General features: G+C 44.6%; 1 protein-coding gene across 1 annotated transcript; it reads right to left on the bottom strand.

Annotated features, from left to right (window-relative positions):
- Positions 1–12020: 12020 nt before the first annotated feature.
- On the bottom strand, positions 12021–18641 carry LOC140396781 (probable G-protein coupled receptor 139). The gene is made up of 2 exons (XM_072485500.1): positions 18575–18641; positions 12021–12919 (listed from the first exon to the last, which is right to left on the bottom strand). The coding sequence occupies exons 1-2, from the start codon at positions 18639–18641 to the stop codon at positions 12021–12023; spliced, it is 966 nt and encodes a 321-aa protein (XP_072341601.1).
- Positions 18642–25205: the final 6564 nt, after the last annotated feature.

The raw sequence follows: 25205 nt of genomic DNA on the forward strand, positions 1-25205 counted from the left end.
TACGAACTGAGGTACGAATTCCACGCTTTCCTCCTGGAGAAATTGTCCTCTCTGCTGATTCGATTGCTGATGAAATTTGGATGCTAACTATCATCTTTTCAATTCTAAATTAACTGAACCTCAAATAGCAAGAGAAGGATGGTGATTGCTTTCGGCTCTGTGAAGAAATCGCAGCTTTCCAAAACCCATTGAAAGTTTGGCAATTGCGATGCAAAGCCAAAATCACCAGATGTCCCCCACACTGCCCCGGGACATCAAAGAGAACAGCATTAGTAAGGAAAGTGTAGATGGACTGGATAGGCTGACTCCAAATGAAGCTGACTGAACTTCTGCGCCTCAGTTTTGACAGCGCATTAAAATCACGGCACGAGTCAATCAAACTGTCAGCATTTTGGAGTAGCGTCTCCGAGGAGTATCCGGAGCTGAGAAAAACAAGCATTTTGTTGCTTTTGCCCTTCACAACGACCTCCGTGTACGAGGTTGGATTTTCCGTCCTCACTAAGATGAAGACGGCACAAAGGACCCGGTTAAATCCTGCACCCGAAATGTGCATAGTCCTCTCCTCCTGTGAACCTGCTTGGAGTGAGATTGTGAGGACCAGGCAGGCTCAGCTGTCGCATTAAAGGGAAGCACAAATGGTGGGTCACGAATGACTGCTTTCCTGTGTCACGAAGGTCGGCCGGCGTGGGTCCCGAAGGTTGGTCGTTTGCTAAAAATTAGTCCCTTTATAAAAAGTTTGAAAAACAGTTAAGAAGGCAAATGCAATGTTATCATTCATGTCAACAGGGCTAGAATAAGACCAGGGATGTACTTCTGAGGCTGTATAAGGCACCATTTCGAGTACCGTGAGCAGAGTTGGGGCATATCGAAGGAAGGATGTACTGGACTTTGAAAGCGCCCAGAGGAGGTTCACAAGAATGATCCCTGGAATGAAGAACTTGTCGTACGAGGAACGTTTGAGGACTCTGGGTCTGTACTCGTTGGAGTTGAGAAGGATGAAAGGTGATCTCAATGAAACGCACAAGAAACTGCGAGGCCTGGATAGAGTGGACGTGGAGAGGATGTTTCCACTTGGAGGAAAAACTAGAACCAGAGGACAACATCTCAGATTGAAGGAACGATCCTTTAAAATAGTGATGAGGAGGATTTGTTTCAGCCAGAGTGTGGTGAATCTGTGGGGTTCTTTGCCGCAGAAGGATGTAGAGGCCAATTCACTGAGTGTCTTTAAAGCAGACTCGGTGGGCCGACTGGCCTAATTCTGCTCCTATGTCTTATGGTCATATGGTCTCATTGCCGTGATCATAGTCACGTGGTGGGTAACATTGAGGGGAACTCCAGGTGCTGGTCCCTACCATATCACAGCCAGGCGACACCAAACAACTTAAAAGTGCGTGACGTGGCGACGGAGGACATTCATTCCGTTTGACCTCAGCGGCATTATGGATTAGCAGATCATTCAATCTCATTCGACAGCCTTTCCCCAGAGGGGTGCATTTGATTCTTGTCACTCCCATTCCCTTTTGAAGCCACTGTTGTATCTGCCTCCACCGAAATCCCAGGCCGTGCAGACCAGATCAGAACCACTGGCTGTGGGAATCGGTTAGTAGTTTACCGTTCGGGAAGCTGGGATACGCTGGGGCTACGTTATTGGATATAAAAGGTGAAGATGTGAGATCCGTTCGACACATCTAAAATTACGTTAGGTCCGGATAATGTGACTAAAAATGAACTGTATCCATGAACATAGAAAGAAATCTTGGATGCAACTTAGAAATCTTATCTTGCAGGCATATCCATCAGCAAGTAATGTGACAACTGGAACAGATACACAATGACAACATGGGGAGACTGCACGGCCACTGACTCCTCTTCCACCATTCAATTTGATCATAGCTGAACTTCTGCCTGAATGTCATTTCCTGCCTGTTCCTCAGATCCTTTCATTCCCTTCAAGATCATTGTCATAAAAATAATGGATGGAGACACCCACGGCAACATTTCAAACGTATCTGGACAGACAGAGGGTGTGCTCGAATCTGCTGCATTCCAGAGATGGAAGGTGGGATTGAGTCATACAGGTTTGCAGCATAGAAACAGGCCCGTAGGTTCTACTTGCAAATGTCGCTCAATTTTTACTGGTACGCCTGTCCCAATTGCCCTCATTTCGCCCATATCCCGCTCATCTTACCCATATAACTATCAAAACGCTTTTTAAAAAGTAAAATTGCAACCGCCTCGCTTACTGCCAATTACAGATCGTTCCAGACACTCACCGCCTTCAGTGTGATAAACATCTCCGTCTGTACTCTTTTGGATCTCTCCCTTCTCACCTTTAACCTATTCCCTCTGGCTGTCGACTCCCTACCTCTGGGAGAAAAGTGTTGTCTATGTACCTTATTTATGCCCTTCATGAGAGTATAAACCTCGAGAAGTTCACCCCTAAACCTCCAAAGACCCTCGGGGAAAATGGCCCATTGAATCCAGTCTTTCCTGACAACTCAAACCATTAAGTACCGATAACACCCTTGTAAATCTTTTCTGCACTTTTTCTGGTTTAATAATGTAGTTTCTATAACAGAACTATACACCACATTCCAAGTTTGACCTTACTAATGTCGTTTAAAACTTCAACAAGACGTCCCAACTCCTGTATTCAATGTCCTAACCATGTGTCTGTATCACAGTAATGATGGGCACAGACACAGTAATGATGGAGCAAATATCCTCCTTCAGTGTTGTGAAATTCCAAGTACACTTCGTGTTTGCAGTGGTTCCAAAAAGCAACAAAGTCACAGTATGTGTCTGACTGGAAAAAGATGTTGAAGAATATTCCGCTCAGGAGAACTGCAGCAAATCAAACCTTCACCCGATACCAAGAGAAAGAAAACAGAAACAGAACGAAGGAGAGTGTTAAAGAGAGAAAGCGGGAGAGCGTTTGAAGCCAGGTTAGATTGCACCCCACACCCTCCCACTATACTGCATCAAGCACATGGTTTCTGTGTACCAGGAGTCCTGTTGTTAGAAATACCTTAGACCCAGGTTCCTCCGAAGCAGAAGTAACTTGATGCACTCCACCGGAAGAATTGAGAACAGTTCATAATAATTATAGCAATCGCTAATTGTCACAAGTAGGCTTCAATGAAGTTACTGTGAAATACGTCTAGTTGTCACATTCCGGCGCCTGTTCGGGGAGGCCGGTTCCGGAATTCAAGCCGCGCTGCTGACATTGTTGTGCATTAGAAGCCCACTGTGCTAAACCAGCTCCCACAAATTCAACGCATTAAAGAGATCACTTTTATGGGACTTGCGAGTTGCTGGTTCGGGCAGTGTTTAATTCCCATCTCTAGTTCTTCTCGAGAAGGAGGTGGTGAGCTGCCTTCTTGGACCGCTGCAATCCATGAGGTGCAGGTACACCCACCGTACTTTTAGGGAGGGAGTTTCAGGAATGTTTCCCGGTGCCGTGAAGGAACGATTATATGATTCCAAGTGGGAGTTGTGTGTGAATTGAGGGAAAACCTCCACCTACGGCCTTTTGTTGTCCTTCCAGAGGATAGTGGTTGTGGATTTGGAAGGTGCTGGCTCTGGAACTTTGATGAGTTACCGCAGTGCATTTTGGGATTGTGTGCAGCGCTGCCACTGTGCGTCCGCGGTGGAGGGAGTCAGTGCTTCTGAAAGTGGGCGAAATCAAGCGGGATGCTTGGTCCTGGGTGGTCTAGAACGTCTTGAGTGTTCTTGCAGATATGGGGTACAGTGTGTCACGTGAAAAACACAAAATGGATTCATTAATTTGCTTGAGTAAACATCCTCTTCTTAAATTCAAAAATGAGATAATCCATAAAGAAAGTATTCTTAATGCACATTTCCTCCATTTAAGTGGTGAACAATTGACAAAGTGTGAGAAGTAACTCCTCAGGGAATCTCCTTAATCCAAAGAAAATTGCATTCGCGCAATCTTTTACAATGCCGAATTGCATCTCTGGTCCGAGAATATTTTTGGTCTTTCAACCTAATATTTTTCTTTATCCATGACTGCAGCAGTCGCGCACATCCTGGAACCCAGACCATTGGTTATTGGGCAGAGCTGATTGGATTGGAATGGTTTATTGTCACGTGTCCCGGGGTACAGTGACCAGCATTGTTCTGCGTACAGTTCAGACCGATTATTCTGTAAGTGAAAAGAAAATACAGAGGGAAAACATAAAATGCACCATGTAAATAGATAGACACTGGCATCAGGTGAAGCATACAGGTGGAGTATTACTCAGTAGAGAAGCGTGCGAATAGATCAGACCAGTTTATAAGAGGTTCGTTTAGGAGTCTGGTAACAGCGGGTAAGAAGCTGTTTTTGAATCTGTTCATGCATGTTCTCAGACTTCTGTATCTCCTGCCAGATGGAAGAGGTTGGAAGAGTGAGTAGACCGGGTGGTAGGGGTCTTTGATTATGCTGCCCGCTTTCCCAAGGCAGCGGTAGGTATAGACAGAGTCAATGGACTGGAGACGGGTTCATGGGATGGACTGGATATGTTCACGACTGTCTTTAGTTTCTTACGGACTTAGGTCGAGTAGTTGCTATACCAGGCTGTGCTGCTGCCAGATAGGATGCTTTTTATGGTGCATCTACTAAAATCGGTAGGAGTGAGTGTGAACATGCCGAATGTTCTTAGTTTCCTGAGGAAGTATAGGCGCTGTAGTGCTTTCTTGGTCTTAGCGTCCACCAAGGGTGGACCAGGACATATGTTCTATATTTGCACACCTAATAATTTGAAGCTGTCAACCATCTCCACCACGGCTTCGTAGATGCAGAGAGGGGTGTATAATATACTTTACTTCCTGAAGTCAATGACCGGCTCTTCAGTTTTGCTGACATTGAGGGTGAGATTATTGTCGTTCAACCACACCACTGGGTTCTCTATCTCCGGCCAGTATTCTGATTTATCGCTGTTCGAGTTCCTACCCACTACACTTTTATGGTCAGCAATCTTGTATGGCACTGTTTACACAGACTCTTTTTACAGCAGGGTGCGGTTCACATAAACACTGTTTACAGTACGCACTGTTTGCATATACTATTTATAGCAGTGTACGGTTTACATAAACACTGTTTACTGTAGGGCGCTGTTTGCATAGACTATGTTTACAATAATGTACGGTTCACATAAACACTGTTAATTGCAGGTCCGGTTCAGATAGACTCTGTTTACGGCAATGTCCGGTTTAAATATTGTTTACTGTAGGGCACTGTTTAAATTGACTATGTTTACTTTAGGCACTGTTTACATAGACTGTTTACAACAATGTACTGTTTAAATTAACACTGTTTACTGTCAGGCATTGTTTGCAGCAGTATTCGGTTTACATTAACACTGTTTACAGCAGGGCACTGCTTACGTAGACTATTTGCAGCAGTGTACGGTTTACATAAACAATGTTTACTGCAGGGCACTGTTTGCATAGACTATTTACAGCAGTGTACGGTTTCCATAAAGACTGTTAACAATCCGGCACTGTTTACATAGCCTGTTTACACTAGTGCACGGTTTACAATAAGACTGTTTACTGTACGGTACTGTATCCATAGCCTCCGTTTACAAAAATGTTCGGTTTCAGTACGCTGTTTACTGCAGGACACTGTTTAAATAGACTATGTTAACTGCAGGGCACATGTACAAAGATTGTTTGCAGTAGTGTACGGTTTACAGAAACATTGGTTACAGTAGCGCACTGTTACAATGACTGTTTAGTGTAGGGCACTGTTTACATAGTCACTGTTTACAGCAGTGTACGATTTACAGAAACACTGTTTACTATAGGGCACTGTTTACATAGACTCTGTTTACAGGAAGTCGACGATTTACAGAAACACTGTTTATTGTAGGGCATTGTTTAAATAGACAAGGTAAACATGGCAAGGTCACAGTGATCATGGGGGACTTCAATATGCAGGTGGACTGGGTAAATAATGCTGCCAGTTGACCCAAGGAAAGGGAATTCATTGAATGTTTACAGGAGGGCTTTTTGGAACAGCTTGTTATGGAGCCCACGAGGGGATAGGCCATTCTGGACTTAGTGTTCTGTCATGAGCCAGGCTTGATTAAAGATCTTAAAGTAAGGGAACACTGAGGAGGCAGTGATCATAGTATGGTAGAATTCAATCTCCAATTTGATAGAAAGAAGGTAGAAACGGATGCAAATGTGTTACTGTTAAATAAATGTAACTACAGGGGCATGCGGGAGGAACTGACGAAAATCGACTGGGAGCAGAGCCTAGTGGGAAAGACAGTAGAACAGCAATGGCAGGAGTTCCTGGGAGTAATTGAGGACACAGTACAGAGGTTCATCCGAAAGAAAAGAAAGGTTATCAGAGGAGGGATTAGGCAGCCATGGCTGACAAAGGAAGTTAGGGAATGCATCAAAGCAAAAGAGAAAGCCTATAATGTGGCAAAGATTATTGCGAAGTCAGAAGATTGGGAAGGCTACACAAACAAACAGAGGATAACAAAGAGATAAATAAGGAAAGAGAGGATCAATTATGAAGGTAGGCTAGCCAGTAACATTAGGAATGATAGTAAAAGTTTCTTTAAATACATTAAAAACAAACGGGAGGCAAAAGTAGATATCGGGCCGCTCCAAAATTACGCTGGTAATCTAGTGATGGGAGACAAGGAAATTGCTGAGGAACTAAATATGTACTTTGCGTCAGCCATCAGAGTGGAATACATGAGTAATATCCCAACAATTCAAGAGAGTCAGGGGGCAGAGTTGAATATGGTAACCATCACAAAGGAGAAAGTGCCAGAGAAACTAGAGGTCTAAAAATTGATAAATCTCCGGGCCCAGATGGGCTCCATCCTAGAGTTCTAAAGGAAAATTATAGGCCAATTAGCCTAACCTCGGTTGTTGGCAAGATTCTAGAATCCACTGTTAAGGATGATATTTCTAAATTCTTGGAAGCGCAGGGTCGGATTAGGTCAAGTCAGCATGGATTTAGTAAGGGGAGGTCTTGCCTGATAAACCTGTTAGAGTCCTTTGAAGAGATAACAAATCGGTTTGACCAAGGAGAGCCAATGGATGTTATCTATCTTGACTTCCAAAAGGCCTTTGATAAGGTGCCTCACGGGAGACTGCTGAGTAAAATAAGGGCCCATGGTATTCGAGGCAAGGTACTAACATGGATTGACGATTGGCTGTCAGGCGGAAGGCAGAGAGTTGGGATAAAAGGTTCTTTTTCGGAATGGCAACCGGTGACGAGTGGTGTCCCGCAGGGTTCAGTGTTGGGGCCACAGCTGTTCTCTTTATATATTAACGATCTAGATGACGGGACTGCGGGCATTCTGGCTAAGTTTTCCGATGATACAAAGATAGGTGGAGGTGGAGGAAGATTCAGACAGTTTAGGAGAGTGGTCCAAGGAATGGCTGATGAAATTCAACGTGGGCAAGTGCGAGGTCTTGCACTTTGGAAAAAAGAATAGTGGCATGGACTATTTTCTAAACGATGACAAAATTCATAATGCTGAAGTGCAAGGGACTTGGGAGTCCTAGTCCAGGATTCTCTAAAGGTAAACTTGCAGGTTGAGTCCGTAATTAAGAAAGCAAATGCAATGTTGTCATTTATCTCAAGAGGCTTGAAATATAAAGCAGGGATGTACTTTTGAAACTTTATAAAGCATTAGTTAGGCCCCATTTAGAATACTGTGAGCAATTTTCGGTCCCACACCTCAGGAAGAACATACTGGCACTGGAGCGGGCACAGCGGAGATTCACACGGATGATCCCAGGAATGGTAGGCCTAGCATACGATGAACGTCTGAGGATCCTGGGATTATATTCATTGGAGTTTAGGAGGTTGAGGGGAGATATAATAGAAACTTACATGATAATGAATGGCTTAGATAGGGTGGATGTAGGGAAGTTTTTTCATTAGCAGGGGAGACTAGGACCCGGGGGCACAGCCTGAGAATGAAAGGGAGTCACTTTAGAACAGAGATGAGGAGAAATTTCTTCAGCCAGAGAGTGGTGGGTCTGTGGAATTCATTGCCATAGAGGGCGGTGGAGGCCGGGACGTTGAGTGTCTTTAAGACAGAAGTCGATACCTTCTTGATTTCTCGAGGAATTAAGGGCTATGGAGAGAGAGCGGGTAAATGGAGTTGAAATCAGCCATGATTGAATGGTGGAGTGGACTCGATGGGCCGAGTGGCCTTACTTCCGCTCCTATGTCTTATGGTCTTATACCTTAGTTGCCGGACTACAAATCAGCTTCCCATTCCCCTGCCAAATTAGTTTAAACCCTCCCGAAGAGTACTAGAAAACCTCCCTCCCAGGATATTGGTGCCTCTCTGGTTCAAATGCAAGCCGTCCTGCTTGTACAGGTCCCACCTTCCCCAGAATGTGCTCCAATTATCCAAATACCTGAAGCCCAAATTATGTACGTTCCACATTAACATGCGGACCGGGGTTCTCACCGCCGCCCAACACTTCCTGTCACCCTTAATTACTGCCCCTGTCCCCGCAAAACAAGCGGCGCACTACCGTACCCCTCGTTCACGTCAGTCTACTACCCCTCCCGCTCGCCATCCCAGAGCCCCACCCACATTAGCCATTTCCTCTCGAAACCAGTTCTCCCTACATAGTCGCCATCCTCCGTTCATACCTCCAAAGCCCACCGAAACCTATCCACACAGGCATAGGCGGACGGGGCCCCTCCCGGCATCGCTGCTGTTTACTAGGCAACTAGCAATTACAGGCGAGCTATCCCCCATCAGAGCCCCCTCCCCCATATGCCCAACTCCGAAAATAATAACACAAAGGTCGAACACACAAGCTTTCCAATCAGCGCGGCAGAATAGAGCCCCCTGATGAAACATGTCCTCCCAACTACTCCATGAAGAAAAACCAAATTCCAATCTCAGTTCAGTCCCAGTCTTTCAGCCGTCACAAACGCCTCCTCCTGCTCCACGTTCTCAAATTCATTGTCCCTGGAGTTGTGTGTAACTCTTTACTTCGCCAGGTACAACATCCTAAACCGCACGTTGCTCTTGTACAACGCTGCTGTCGCCCGAACAAAGGCCGCCCGCTCTTTTGGCAGCTCCGCCGTGAGATCTTGGTCTATACGAATGACACAACCTTCCCACCTCACCTCTCGATTCTGTTTCGTCAATCTCAGCACATTCTCCTTCACCCGATGGATATGAAAGCAGCCTCTCACAGCTCTTGTTTGTTTCGCCACCTTCGGCTTCTGCCGGAATGACCGATGAGCCCAATTCTGCGAATAGATGGAAGGGTTTTACTCCTCTCAAAATCTCCGGAAAATACTCCGCCTGCCTCCAGCGCTCCAGCCCCACAGGAAATCCCACGATCCGCACATGCTACCGCCGTGACCTATTCTCCCAGACCTCCATTGTTGCTCTCAGCCCTGTATTACACTCGACCGCCCACCGTATCCCCTGACTCTTCCAGCTAAACTGGTCGCTGTGCCGCGACAATGCCTCCATAACCGCCTTCAACACCTCACTGCTCTGGATGTGTTTCACAAAACATCCTTATCGGGTTTAGCTTATCATCCGCCACCATCCTCTCGATCAGCTCCCTATTGAAATGTTTGGCGAACTGCTGCGCACACAGTCCACTGCAACAATCTCAGGGAGCCTTCCCACTGTAAAGGGCGGAGCTCCGCCCGACCAGCTTGACATTTCCTCCCTCAGAACTCCACACCCAGCTCGAGCTCTCAGGGGACTGTCCACTGGAATGGGCGGAGCTCCACCCGGGCAGCTTGCTCCCGCTACCTTTCCTCGAACAGAACTCCACACCTAGCTCGGGCTCTCAGGGGACTGTCCACTGGAATGGGCGGAGCTCCACCCGGGCAGCTTGCTCCCGCTACCTTTCCTCGAACAGAACTCCACACCCAGCTCGAGCTCTCAGGGGACTGTCCACTGGAATGGGCGGAGCTCCACCGGGCAGCTTGCTCCCGCTACCTTTCCTCGAACAGAACTCTACACCCAGCTCGGGCTCTCAGGGGACTGTCCCCTGGAATGGGCGGAGCTCCACCCGGGCAGCTTACTCCCGCTACCTTTCCTCGAACAGAACTCCACACCTAGCTCGGGCTCTCAGGGGACTGTCCACTGGAATGGGCGGAGCTCCACCCGGGCAGCTTGCTCCCGCTACCTTTCCTCGAACAGAACTCCACACCTAGCTCGGGCTCTCAGGGGACTGTCCACTGGAATGGGCGGAGCTCCACCCGGGCAGCTTGCTCCCGCTACCTTTCCTCGAACAGAACTCCACACCCAGCTCGGGCTCTCAGGGGACTGTCCCCTGGAATGGGCGGAGCTCCACCCGGGCAGCTTACTCCCGCTACCTTTCCTCGAACAGAACTCCACACCCAGCTCGAGCTCTCAGGGGACTGTCCACTGGAATGGGCGGAGCTCCACCCGGGCAGCTTGCTCCCCCTACCTTTCCTCGAACAGAACTCTACACCCAGCTCGGGCTCTCAGGGGACTGTCCCCTGGAATGGGCGGAGATCCACCCGGGCAGCTTGCACCCGCTACCTTTCCTCGAACAGAACTCTACACCCAGCTCGAGCTCTCAGGAGAACTGTAGCTCGCACCTTTTATCTTTGTACTCCTCACTGCGTTATAGACTTCCTTTAGTTGAGGCAGCCTTTCCAGAGATCAATCGTGTCAAATCCGCAGCCACAAGCTGAGTTAAAGGGACCATAAAACGACAGTCCTATCAGGAGCCACCCAGCGTGTAACGTACACCTACAGTCGCCACCCACTTCTGGCACTTCGCAGTTCCAAAAAAGAATATCAAAACTGGAACAAATTAACGTCCTCCACATGCCCTTAATGAGCATTCAAACGTCCTGATTTAATTATGTGGGAAGCCCCCTGCAACTCGTCCAGGGATTCGAATAATCTGCAGAATGTGTCTCTATTCTGCGATTCCTGCATGATGCATTAGAAACAAACGTTCTCTGCAATGGATTGGAATCCATTTCATATCGATCGTGAAATTAAGCACAGCTGTGTCAGTGTGTCAAATCCCTGCACTCTCGGGGCAGTTTTTAGCACTGCAGTCTCATGGCGCCGAGGCTCCCGATTCGATGCCGTCTCTGTGTCACTGTCCGTGTGGAGTTTACACATTCTCCTCGTGTTTGCGGCGGTTCCGCCCCCACAACACAAAGATATGCAGGGTAGGTGGAGTGGACACGCTAAATTGACCAATGATTGTAAAAAGTGAATATTGGTCACTCTAAAACGAAAAAAGATCTCTGCTCTATCGAACTCAAACTTCCCAGGAAAGGATCCATGTTCATAGTCCACGTGGGGTCTTTATTGAGTTTATACACAGCTGACATATTTTTAAGTTCAGCAAGCTGACAGTCTCGACTGGGAGGAGTATCAAAAAATTCCATGTCTTACTATATGTCGCGAACTGCATAGTTGACGCTGACACGGTAACGGATATTCAGAGTAACTTTATTTCCCTTTGATCAATTCTCTATATAATACACATTTCGCATTCATATTCTCCCTAACAAAATCGATAAACTCAGATTGTTCGAAACTCTTCTAGTACTTTTTATTTCATCCAATCCCGCAAATTACATATGATTATCTCGTATGGATGAACTTGTTGAAACATATACAATTCTGCTGGGAGTTATACAGGCTGGATGCAGAGTGGATTCATGCCCCCCCCCCCCCCCAACCTGGGGTAACCTGGAACGAGGATGTATACTTTCAAAATGAGAGTCTCCAGTTTAACAGAGCCTGGAGGAGGGTTGTATCCACCCAGTAGATCTTCAGTATATGGAATATCACCACCACAAAATCAGTGGATGTGATGTCCTTGGATATATTAAAAACAAGAGTAACATTCTGGTTCTACAGAGGGTTATATACCATGGGTTGGGATGGGCGGAATGAGGCAGAAAATGATGTGAAAGACATAATCATGTTTGTCATTGCATTGCTGACTGGTGGAGATAAACGGTGGGCTGACGGGAGCATAACTGCTCGTTTTACTCATGTTCTCAGGTTTTGTATTAATTTAGTAATTGCTGCGACTGCACCGCTCACTGTGCTCTTGAACTGCTCTCTGAATTTGGACTGAGTCGCCCCATAAATAAATGTATTTGTGCAGCAGCTTAAGTTCCGGAACATAATTCCCACATGTTCAAATATATATAACGAATCGTTGTAATAGTTTGGATCTGTATCTGTAATGTTATAATACAAGAATTCAATAACATGCACCAACCACAGAATTACGAAGCTTCCGGATATGGAGAAGAGTAAAATCACAGACTTCCTTCTGCTGTCCATCTCTGGATCACTACGATTCTGACCTCTCAGTCCCTTGCGGACTCGACTTGCCACTAATATGTGTCTGACTGTTAGACTGTTGAGCAATGCAATTAAACTAAATGGAAGAAATGGAGTAAAAACTCTATGAAGCCACTTAAATACCAACCAACCAGGATCAGTGTAGTAGCTTGGCTTTGTATAACAGTCCCATGGTACATTATTGATTATCCACACAGGGCCAACCGTAAAATAGAATGGAATGTTTTTCAAACAGAGCAGAATGGTCGTGGTCGCTAGAACCACAGCTGCTGTTTTTTTGGTGCAATATTTGGTTTTCAACTTTTGAGAACAAATAGCCACAAATCGATCAAATGAGAAAGTGACGGTAAACCAGACGGAACAATCTGTGGTAGTGCGACTGAGAAAATAGATGACACTGCATACAGGGGTGATGTCCAAAAAAGACCCAGGGAAATAATAGTAACTGATCCGATAAAGTATGCCATCAGTGATAATGACCAGTAGATCCGCCGTTGCCATGGCCACGAGGTAATGAGTAGTGCAGGCAGTGAGACCACATTTTCCTCGGGACAGGATCACAATCGCCAGTAAATTTACTGCAATAGAAAGAAGAGTAAAGGGACCGGAAACTACTTTCCAATCTTGTTAATTCTGTCACAGACAACAAATTGAATATTTCAAGGTTTGATTGGAGATGTGTGGGTGGTGGTTCGGTGGTTAGAGGGAGGATGGGTTTCGGGCAGAGAGCTGGATGTCAAAATGTCAATTTTAATTGAAGCCACCTGCAGACAAGCTGCATATTTACATATCTGCAGATATCAAAATTCGCATGAGAGTGGTTGACCCGCGTAGGGTGGGTTACAATAAAAAAGGTTTTAATGCGATGAGCCATTTCTGAATCAATCGATTTGCCACGTCTTCCTGTGACCGACCATGTTTTCCCAGCGCCTGCAGGTTTCCAGCTGATGCACTAGGGAGAGAGGTTCAGCCAGAGTGGAAATGTCTCCACAGGGCTGTGCATATGCTAGGAAGAGTAGCAGTTCATCTTTCTCCCCACAACACCCCTCGCCCCCACACTTCCTCACCCAAAACCGACATTGATCAATCTACCATGCACCCCACTGAAATCTGCTGGGCGGGAGAAATGCTAGATTGATTGGCCAAGCTGAAATGTTTGCTCACTATCCAAAAATGTTAAGGTTTTGGGGGCTCCGCATTTCAGTATAGCCACATCTCCTCCACTCCCAGTCACTTCGTTGTTGCCATTCCCTGTCACCACCACGGGATTTCACAGGTAATGCAAATTGACTTTACCTTAATCTTTAAATATTGCGATAGGCGGTGGAAACGCAGCGCTGGTGATAATGTCCGCGCTTGAGGAAAGAGAGTCGAAGCTTTGAATGGGCTGAAGAATCACAGTGGAAATTGATCAGAAAATTACTGATCACATTTGTGTACTGAACAGAGGTAATCGGCAAAGCAATCATGCGATCTGAATTTGATGCTCCCCCAATGCACAATAGCCAGCATCTTGTGGGATGAATGCGGCTGTAGTATTGTAAGATGTGCAATCAAGTTACTTGTTCACCCAGAAAAAGAGTTTGCGCCTCAGGGCAGTGGGAAGGGAAGGATTTAATATTGGCAGAACATCTATTGTGCTTGCAATAAAAATGAGTTGTGTTAACCAGTGTTCGTATAGTCACCTGGAGCATTCACTGAAATTGAGTTTCAGCAGTTGTGAAAAGGAATGGAAGTGTCCGAGATGGACCATATGGAGACGAGGAAGTTATCGAAATGAAAAACAAAAATACCAAAATGTTCCCATTTAAAACAAATTGAGGAAATGAGACGAGAGGAGTTGTCAAAATGCCGGGACAAATATATCAATGAGACATGCGTGGTTTAGGAGCAACGCATGATGCAAGTATACTGCCCACAGCAATCAAACCATAATTCGTGCATATTATTTTGGTGACAACATTGTAATTTAGAATACCCCAACCTTCACAGGGGAGCATTTCACTACCGACTCCATTTATTGCGATTTTTATCTCGACCATTTGATGGCTTTCATTTCGGCACCAAAGCCGGTGAGGTGGAGAGGAGCTCCAATGGGTCAGCGGAGTGAGTGCAAAAAAAAGAACCAATTGCAAACCCGGTTCCCTAACTGAACCAGCAGGAGATGGCGGAGGGACAACTGACCAAGTTGCCTGTCAGACAACATCCCATCCATTGACAGTTTAAGGATAACTCGTGTTTACTGGACTTTGGAGCAGTGAGGGTCATTCTGACATAGACAGCAACTCAAATGAACGTTTGAATCGCGTCTCCGAGTTCAGAGGGAAGGAAATTAACCCTGTTGTGCGGAAGTCCAGGAACACTGAACCAGAGAATGAGGATTCAAATCCGAAGGAAACACGCACTATCAGTGAGAAACATAGGAACATAGAAAATAGGCGCAGGAGGAGGCTATTCGGCATACAGAAACTGTCCTGCCAATCATTCGGATCATGACTGACCATCCAACCAATAGCCTAATGTCGTTTGTTTAGGGGAATTGATCTGTAAAACTGTAGTGAATACATACAGCAGAGACATGTTAAGTTAATTGTGGTGAAAACGGGATAGGGACATATGCTGCAACGATATAAGGACGACGAAAGCTTTGTTTCAGAATATTAGAATCAAACGTGCTCAACACGGGCTAGGGAAGATACAGTAGAAAGACCGGTATCTGCTACTTAACAGTAATTCGATTAGAGATTAAAGACAAACATCTCAACTTAATTTATCAATAAAGTGGAAATTTGAATATCTGTAAACCAAATAGCTAAGTGTCAGTAGTAGGAAATATTTTATGAATCTTTGTTCAAAAATGTAATCGAAAAAACAAATCCAGAAACTCATAATACATAAGACTAATCAGCACAGATTCCAAAAGGAAGATCATAATTGACCCAACTGACTGAATTATTTGAATAATGTAAGAACCAGGAGCTGAGTCGAATATTTGTTTATTTCTCAAGTACTTCTGACGAATCCCCAGCGAAGCCCCATGAATAATCTCAGAGCGATTGATGTGGAGTGAACAGGCAGCAGAATGGGCAGAAAGCTGGTTACCAAAGCAGGAAACAAGCAATAATTCTTACAGATATTGACAGACATTTGGGATGGAAACGTAACGTTTGAGAACAGTGTGGTTGAACAAATGTTGTGGTTTCAGGAAATAGGAAAAACCAATTGTGAAATGTGGAAGCAAATCCAAATTAGGAAACGTTCAGTTGATGGACTGGAAGAATGCAACAACATATTTTACAGCACAATTAATAAAAATGCACAGCTGGTATTTAAATGATACTAAAGTCGTACTAAAGTGATGTTCTTGTGACACAATATTTGACGCAATAGTTTTTCAAATGCTTACCGTGAATCAAGCATCTGAATGGATAAGAGAAGCAAAGTAGTTCAAGGCACTGTTTCACAAACAATTTAACAAAAATATACTGAAATCAGAACATTGGAGTTCATTTCTTGAGGAATTGGTAAATGAACTAATATTAAAATAATTAATATGGAACGAATATAAAAGCAAAATGTTGATTTAGTAATTCGCATCCTGTATTTTGTTCTGTTGAAGACAAAGTGCGCGCAATTATTTAAATCAGGATGTGAGCAGAGAAACCAAGGGGTGCTCTAGTTATTTTTCGCATTGACAGATTACGCATGTTAATGTGATCCAGACTGAGGTCAACGATATTAGTAACTGATATCAATTTTCACTCAGTTGGTGCTTACCAAACACGCATATATATATATAGAGAGAGAGCGGATGGAGAGAGAGAGAGGTAGAGAGAGAAAGAAATGCTTGTCATTCAATGTTTAACTCATGCACACACATAAATGAACCGACGGCAGGGGCTGCTAAGGTGTACATGTGAAGAAATCGAATCAGATAGTGGAACAACTAATTAAATGTTAATCAGTTACGGAACGGTATCTTTCAATGATCACTGCGTATGCAATCCTTCAGAAGAAATAAATAATCAAATCCTACACTTATTTCCCTGAGTTTCACAGTCACACGTGTTATGGGCGAGGCGTTTTCAGAACCCCAAAATGTATCATGGAGTTCAACCAACCTCCCCCTTTAATGTAATTGTTGCTTTTCCGAGCACACGGCTTGTTCCCTAGGTGTGGGATTACAGTTATGGACGCGTGGGTTTTTAAACACAAAACAATGCTTATTCCATGAACTCAACTTAACATCTTAAATAAATATCGGATCTCGCAACACCCCTGACTTCAAAGATAACTCAGAAAATATTGCAACAGTAAATAATGCCTCAAAATGTTCCTTCAAACTTCCAAGAGACTTAACACATTTAAACAGAATCACAGCAGGTTAAAGCCTTTACTATTATGAGTTAAAATCACCCAAATGATCCAGAGATAGTCTTTCATGGCAGAGATCCAGCTCACTGCAAAACACAGACACACACCCAGCTCATTTCCTCCAAACTGCAGTTCTCTGGAAACACACAGACACCAGCCCTGTTTGAAAACTGAAACTTAAAACTGCAAAACTGAACTGCAAAATGGCTGACCTGACCTCAGCCCCACCCACTCTCTGACATCACTGTTTTCTTAAAGGTACATTGCTTAAACGTCCATGTCTTAAAGGAACTCTCACATGACACGCTTTAGAGGAGGACACACGAAACAAACTACTTTTTTGTGGTGACGATATTCAAGTTAATTCTATGTCAGTAACCAGAGGATTGACATCTGTAAAAGTGCCGCCCTGCTGTTTAACTATGCGTACGGAGGGAACTTCTGTTGCAGTGGGTGCAGTACAATAGAAATTCTATTATTTAGAGCGTTCATTTGGGGAGCACGGTGGTGCAGTGGTTAGCACTGCTGCCTCACGGCGCCGATGTCCCAAAGTCAATCCTGGCCCCGGGTCACTGTCCGTGTGGAGTTTGCACATTCTCCCTGAGTTTGCGTGTGTTTCGCCGCCACAAGCCAAAGATGTGCATGGTAGGTGGATTGTCCGCGTTAAATTGCCCCTTAATTGGAAACAATGAATTGGAAACTCGAAAGAAAAAACTAATAAGAAGCGTTCATTGTATATACGGCGAAATGAATATTGATAACTTCAGAAGCAGTTCAGGAGAAAAGAGTGATATCAATACTTTTAATTCTATACAGACAGAGAATCATATGCAGGGAAGAGGTAATATCTGTTACTGTCACAACCGTTCCATAGGATTAAATAGAACATAAAGTGCAGAAGGAGACCATTCGGCCCATCGGTTCTGCACCGACCCACTTCAGCACTCACTTGCACCCTATCCCCATAACCCAATAACCCCATCTAATCTTTTTCGACACTAAGGGCAATTTATCAAGTCCAATGCACCTGAGCTGCACGTCATTGGACTTATGCAGGAAACAGGAGCAACCGGAGGAATCCCATGCAGAGACGGGGAGGACGTCCAGACTCCGCACAGTCAGGGACCCAGCAGGGAATCGAACCTGGGACTCTGGCGCTGTGATGCCATAGTGGCACCACGTGTGCTACCGTGCTGCTCATGAATAATAGCAATAAGCGCAATAGTACAAATTTTATAAATGTATAACCAAGAATTTTACATAAAGAGTCAAAAGGAAATTCTTACCAACTCCAGAGTGATGGATAGGCACAGTAATACATTGTCGCTGGGATGAGGTACTCATTCTGGTAATTGCTTCAGGACGATGTTACATAGACCGATATTACCAGTAAAAATGTTCACTTCAGTCAGATGTTACTTTCTGATTCGTGCCCCACACTCAATGCAATTCATCATTGACAAATGCTCCCATCAATGCATGGTCAATAAGATGCGTTGTTCCACTGGAATTAGTGACACACGTTCCGTGCAATTGTGCACTGACTGATAGGCCCATGAATATCTGCCGACTGAAATCAGAAGTCTCACTCCAGTAAAAAGTACGCCGTCAGTAATGCAAACTAATTTTTCCATGTACTGAGGAATCATTAAGTAGGATAATATATGCATTGCATTTCAGAGAGCCCCTGAGATCCAGAAAGAGGAAGACTGAGGGACGATATTGCAATTGCTAGTCTTAACAAATGTCACTGACCACATGCTTGCCAATGGCACCGTGTTAGATCGGAATTAAACATTAGCAGTCACACAGTATAATCTTGTGAAAACATCCGCATCTTCAAACTTGATATCACTTACCAGGAACACCAATAACAGCAAGGATCATGTAATATAACTTCCTGATAGTGTAGAATATTTCCAGCATCGTCAGTGTGAAGTGTGCGGTTCCAATGTGCAGCAGCAAATTTCTCTGTGTTAAACAATGAGTCGGTACAATCAAATAATCTTTAATTTATAACCATTCGGGTTTCCCTGGAGATACAGAGCAGACACAGTGATTTATTTTTATTTCACAAACAGGTTACAACATCGAATTAAGTCTCTGAAGAGACAGAATATTTTCAGGAATTAAATTGAAATCTAAAACACAAGGTAGTAAATTTCAGTTAATATCCATTCACGAATATTCATCAGAAGGTATGTTCGCCCAGCAATCAGTCTGTACATTCAATCAGCATCTGGTCCATCTCCGGATATCGTAATGTTTCAATCGGGTCCTTCACTCGGAAGTCTACACGGATTCTGCCAGACATGGTAACGATTTGTGATAGTTGATATTGTCATTTCTGGCCTTCCCTCTGCCTTGACCATTGATGAATTACATTCAGAATGTTAGAGTATCTCTCATCAACATTGTATTCGAGAATGTGGCCGTCATGTTTAACTGTAAGTGTAATCTGCGTGATTAAAGAGTGATATTTAATATTATGTTTTGCAGACTTCATCTAATACTGCATCTGATGGAAACAGAAGATAAAATAAATCATAATGTACCTTCCTTCAAGCAAAACTTTCGAATCAACGCAACGCTTATAACAAAAAGAACATCTGACGTAATAACCCATCCCCCCACAAGCAGATCGAGTTTATTCACGAGATAAAGGAGCTAAAACAATAAATATGTCAAATCACTCCATCCCCTCAAAAGACCAGAGCCTCCCCAACCAACACCGTCGCTTCAATAAATATGAGCATTCAGACTGAGAGAACAACCCTGCTTTGGAACAGCTATTCAACACGTACAAGACGATAAATAACGTAAACCCTCAGCCACATATAGGCCCTCAAGTTAACACGCCCTATCTACCGGTTCATACTTATTTAAGAACATAAGAACTAGGAGCAGGAGAAGGCCACCTGGCCCCTCGAGATTGCTCCGCCATTCAAGGAGACCATGGCTGATCGTTGGTGGACTCAGCTCCACTTCCCCGCCCGAACAGCATAACCTTTAATCCCTTTATTCTTTAAAAAACTATCTGTCTTTTATCTTTAAAAATTTTAATGAAGGAGCCTCAACTGCTTCACTGGGCAAGGAATTAAATTGATTCACAACCCTTTGGGTGAAGATGTTCCTCCTAAATTCAGTCCGAAATCTACTTCTTATTATTTTGAGGCTATGCCCCCTAGTTCTGCGTTCACCCGCCCGTGGAAACAACCTACCCGCATCTATCTTATCCATTCCCTTCATAATTTTATATGTTCCGATAAGGTTTCCCCGCATCCATCTCAATTCCAAGGAGTACAGTCCCAGTCTACTCAACCTCTCCTCGTAATCCAACCCCTTCAGTTCTGGGATTAACCTAGTAAACCTCCTCTGCACACCCTCCAGCGCCAGTACGTTCTTTCTCAGGTAAGGAGACCAAAACTGAACACAATACTCCAGGTGTGGCCTCACTAACACCTTATACAATTGCAGCATAATCTCCCTAGTATTGAACTCCCTCCCTCTAGCAATGGAGGACAAAACTCCATTTCCCTTCTTAATCACCTGTTGCATCTGTTAACCAACTATTTGCAATTCATGCACTAGCACACCCCGATCTCTCTGCACAGCAGCATGTTTTAATATTTTATCATTTAAATAATAATCCCTTTTGCTGTTATTCCTTCGAAAATGGATAACCTCACATTTGTCAACATTGTATTCAATCTGTCAGACCCTAGACCATTCACTTAACGTATCCAAATCCCTCTGCAGACTACCGGAATCCTCTGCACATTTTGCTTTTCCACTCATCTTAGTGTCGTCTGCAAACTTGGACACATTGCACTTGGTCCCCAACTCCAATTCATCTATGTAAATTGCGAACAAGTGTGGGCCCAACACTGATCCCTAAGGGACATCACTAGCTACTGACTGCGAACCAGAGAAAAATACATTAAATCCCACTCTTTGTGTTCTATTAATAAACCAATCCTCTGTCCATATTACTACTTTACCCTTAATGCCATGCATCTTTATCTTATGCAGCAACATTTTGTATGGGACCTCGTCAAAAGCTTTCAGGAAATCCAGATATACCACATCCATTGGCTTACCGTTATCTACCGCACTGGTAATGTCCTCAACAAATTCCACTAAATTAGTCTGGCACGACCTGCCCTTTATGAACCCATGCTGCAATTTCCCAATGGGACAATTTCCATCCAGATGCCTCGCTATTTCTTCCTTGATGATAGATTCTAGCATGTTCCCTACTACGGAAGTTAAGTTAACTGGCCTATAATTACCCGCGTTCTGCCTACCTATTTTTTTAACAATGGTGTCACATTTGCTAATTTGCAGTCCGCCGGGACTGCCCCAGTGTCTAGTGAATTTGGTAAATTTTCACTGGTGCATTTGCAATTTCCCCAGCCATCTCTTTTAGCACTCTGGGATGCATTCCATCAGGGCAGAGAGACTTGTCTACCTGGAGCCCCATTAGCTTGCCCATCGCTACCTCCTTGGTGATAACAATCCTCTCAAGGTCCTCACCTGTCATAGCATCATTTCCATAAGTCACTGGCATGTTATTTGTGTCTTTTCTTCCACTGTGAAGACCGACACAAAAACCTGTTCAGTTCCTCAGCCAATTCCTCATCCCCATTATTAAATCTCCCTTCTCATCATCTAAAGGACCAATATTTACCTTAGCCACTCTTTTTTGTTTTGTATATTTGTCGAAACCTGGACTATCTGTTCATAAATTTTGAGCAAGTTTACTCTCAGAATCTATCTTCCTCTTCTTTATATCCTTTTTAGCAGCTTTGTCATGTCCCCTAAAGATTTCCCAGTTCGCTCGTCTCCTACTAATCTTTTCCACTATGTTTGCTTTTTCCTTCAATTTGATATTGGCCTTTATTTACTTAAATATCCACGGTCGATTTTCTCTCTTTTTACCGTCCTTCGTTTTTGCTGAGCACTGAGAAAAATTACTTCGAATGTTCGCCACTGTTTCTCAACCGTTTCACCATAAAGTCTTTGCTCCCAGTCTACCTTAGCTAGCTCTTCTCTGATCCCATTGTTATCCCATTTGTTTAAGCACCAAACACTAGTGTTTGATTTTAGCTTCTCACCCTCCATCTGTATTTTAAATTCCGCCATATGGTGATCGATCCTTCCGAGAGGATCCCTAAATATGAGATCATGAATCAATCCTGTCTCATTACACAGGACCAGATCTAGGACCGTTTGTTCACTCGTAGTTTCCATTACATACTGTTCTAGGAAACTATCGCGGATACATTCTATAAACTCCTCCTCAAGGCTGCCTTGCCCGACCTGGTTAAACCAATCAACATGCAGATTAAAATCCCCCATGATAACTGCTGTACCATTTCTACATGCATCCGTTATTTCATTGTTTATTGCCAACCCCACCATAATGTAACTGTTTGGTGGCCTATACACTACTCCTTTCAGTTACTTTTTCGCCTTACTATTCCTGATTTCCACCCAAATGGAATCAACCTTATCCTCCATAGCATCGATGTCATCCGTTACTATTGCCCGGATGTCATCCTTAAATAACAGAGCTATTACCATCCACTCTGCCCTTCCGAATCTTTTGATACCCTTGGATATTTAACTCCCAGTCGTGAGTTTAACTCCCATCCTTTAACCACGTTTCAGTAATGGCCACTAAATCATAGTCATTCACGATGATTTGCGCCATCAACTCATTTACCTTATTCCGAATTCTACGAGCATTCAGGTAAAGTACACTTATGTTGGCTTTTATGCCTCTGTTTTGAATCTGAACACCTTGATCTGTAACCTCTCCTAAGTTGTTTTTCCTCTTAACTCTTCTCCTAATTTTCCTTGTCGTTGAACCTATATCTTCATGTAACAACCTGCCGCGTCGCTTTCCATTTATGTTTATACTTCCCGTTTTATTCCTTTTAGTATTACTGGACCTATTCACTGAGCTCCCCTCAGTCACGGTGGCTTGTACTTTCGCCCTTTTTGATTTTTGACTATGCCTTTTCTGCCTTACACTTTCCCCCTTACTGCCTTTTGTTTTTGTCGCTGTTTTACTACCTTCCGACTTCCTGCATGGGTTCCCCTGCCACATTAATATAAACACTCCCCAACCGCTCTAGCAAAAAGCGAGACATCAGTTCCAGTCCTGCCCAGGCGTAACCCGTCTAGTTTGTCCAGGTCCCACCTCCCCGCAAACCGGTCCCAATGCCCCAGGATTCTGAAACCCTGCCACTAACGCCATCCCTTCAGCCACGTATTCATCCTATCTATCCTGTCATTTCTACTCCGACTAGCACGTGGCACCGGTAGTAATCCTGAGATCACTACCTACGAGATCCGATTTCTTAACTTCCTTCCTAGCTGCCTGATTTCTGCTTTTAGGACCTCATCCCTTTTTTTTAACCTATGCCGTTCGTACAGATGTATACCACGACCACTGGCTGGTCACCCTCCCCCTCCAGAATGTCCTGTACCCGCTCCGAGACACCCTTGACCCTAGCACCAGGGTGGCAACACACCATCCTGGAGTCTCGTTTGTGGCCATAGAAACGCCTGTCTATTCCCCTCAGAATTCAATCGCCTATATCTATTGCACTGTCACACTTATCACCCGTCCCCTCTGCAGCAGAACCAACCGTGGTGCCACGTGTTTGGCTGTTGCTGTTTTCCCCTGAGAGGCCATTCCCCTCAATAATATCCAACGCGGTATATCTGTTCTGCAGGGGAATGGCCAGAGGAGATTCCTGCACTACCTGCCTCACTCTCTTGCTCTGTCTGGTGGTCACCCATTCCCTTCCTGCCTACGGTCTGAACCTGCGGTGTGACCACCTCTCGATACGTGCTATCCACGGTGCCCTCCTACTCGCGGATGGTCTACAGTGCCTCCAGCCGCCGCTTCAGCTCTGAAACTCGAGCTTCCAGGAGCTGCAACTGGAGACACTTCCTGCACACATAGAACATAGAACATTACAGCGCCGTACATGCCCTTCGGCCCTCGATGTTGCGCCGACCTGTGAAACCACTCTAAAGCCCACCTACACTATTCCCTTGTCGCCCATATGTCTATCCAATGACCAATTGAATGGCCTTGGTGTTGCCGAGTCCGCTACTGTTGCAGGCAGGGCATTCCACGCCCTTACTACTCTCTGAGTAAAGATCGAACCTCTGACATCTGTCTTATATCTATCTCCCCTCAATTTAAAGCTATGACCCCTCGTGCTAGATATCACCATCCGAGAAAAAAGGCTCTCACTGCTGTCCACCCTTTCCAATCCTCTGATCATCTTGTATGCCTCAATTAAGTCACCTCTTAAGCTTCTACTCTCTAACGAAAACAGCCTCAAGTCCCTCAGCCTTTCTTCATAAGATCTTCCCTCCATACCAGGCAACATTCTGGTAAATCTGCTCTGCACCCTTTCCAATGCTTCCACATCCTTCCCATAATGCGCCAACCAGAATTGCACGCAATACTCCAAATGCGGCCGCACCAGAGTTTTGTACAGCTGCAACATGACCTCTTGGCTCCGAAACGCAATCCCTCTACCAATAAAAGCTAACACACCGTACGCCTTCTTAACATCACTCTCAACCTGAATGGCAACTTTCAGGGATCTATGTACATGGACACCGAGATCTCTCTGCTCATCCACACTGCCAAGAATCTTACCATTAGCCCAGTACTCTGTCTTCCTGATATTCCTTCCAAAATGAATCACGTCACACTTTTCTGCATTAAACTCCATTTTCCACCTCTCAGCCCAGCGCTGCAGCTTATCTATGTCCCTCTGTAACGTGTAAGATCCTTCCGCACTGTCCACAACTCCACCGAATTTAGTGTCATCTGCAAATTTACTCACGCATCCTTCTACGCCCTCTTCCAGGTCATTTGTAAAAATGACAAACTGCAGTGGCCTCAAAACAGATCCTTGTGGTACACCACGAGTAACTGGACTCCAGTCTGAACACTTCCCATCACAACCACCCTTTGTCTTCTTTCAGCTAGCCAATTTCTGATCCAAACTGCTAAATCTCCCTGAATCCCATGCTTCCGCATTTTCTGCAGTAGCCTGCCGTGGGGAACCTTATCAAACGCTTTACTGAAATCCATATACACCACATCAACTGCTTTATCCTCATCCACCTGTTTGGTCATCTTCTCAAACAGCTCAATAAGGTTTGTGAGGCACGACCTACCCTTCACGAAATCGTGTTGACTATGTCTAATCAAATTATTCCTTTCCAGATGATTATATACCCGATCTCTTATAAACCTTTCCAAGATTTTGCCCACAACAGAAGCAAGGCTCACTGGTCTATAGTTACCGGGGTTGTCTCTACTCCCCTTCTTGAACATGGGGACAACATTTCCTATCTGCCAGTCTTTTGGCACTATTCCTGTTGACAAATATGACTTAAAGATCAAAGCCAAAAGCTCAGCAATCTCTTCCCTAGCTTCCCAGAGAATCC

This window comes from Scyliorhinus torazame, chromosome 20 (assembly GCF_047496885.1).
Source record: "Scyliorhinus torazame isolate Kashiwa2021f chromosome 20, sScyTor2.1, whole genome shotgun sequence".
NCBI classification, from domain to species: domain Eukaryota; kingdom Metazoa; phylum Chordata; class Chondrichthyes; order Carcharhiniformes; family Scyliorhinidae; genus Scyliorhinus; species Scyliorhinus torazame.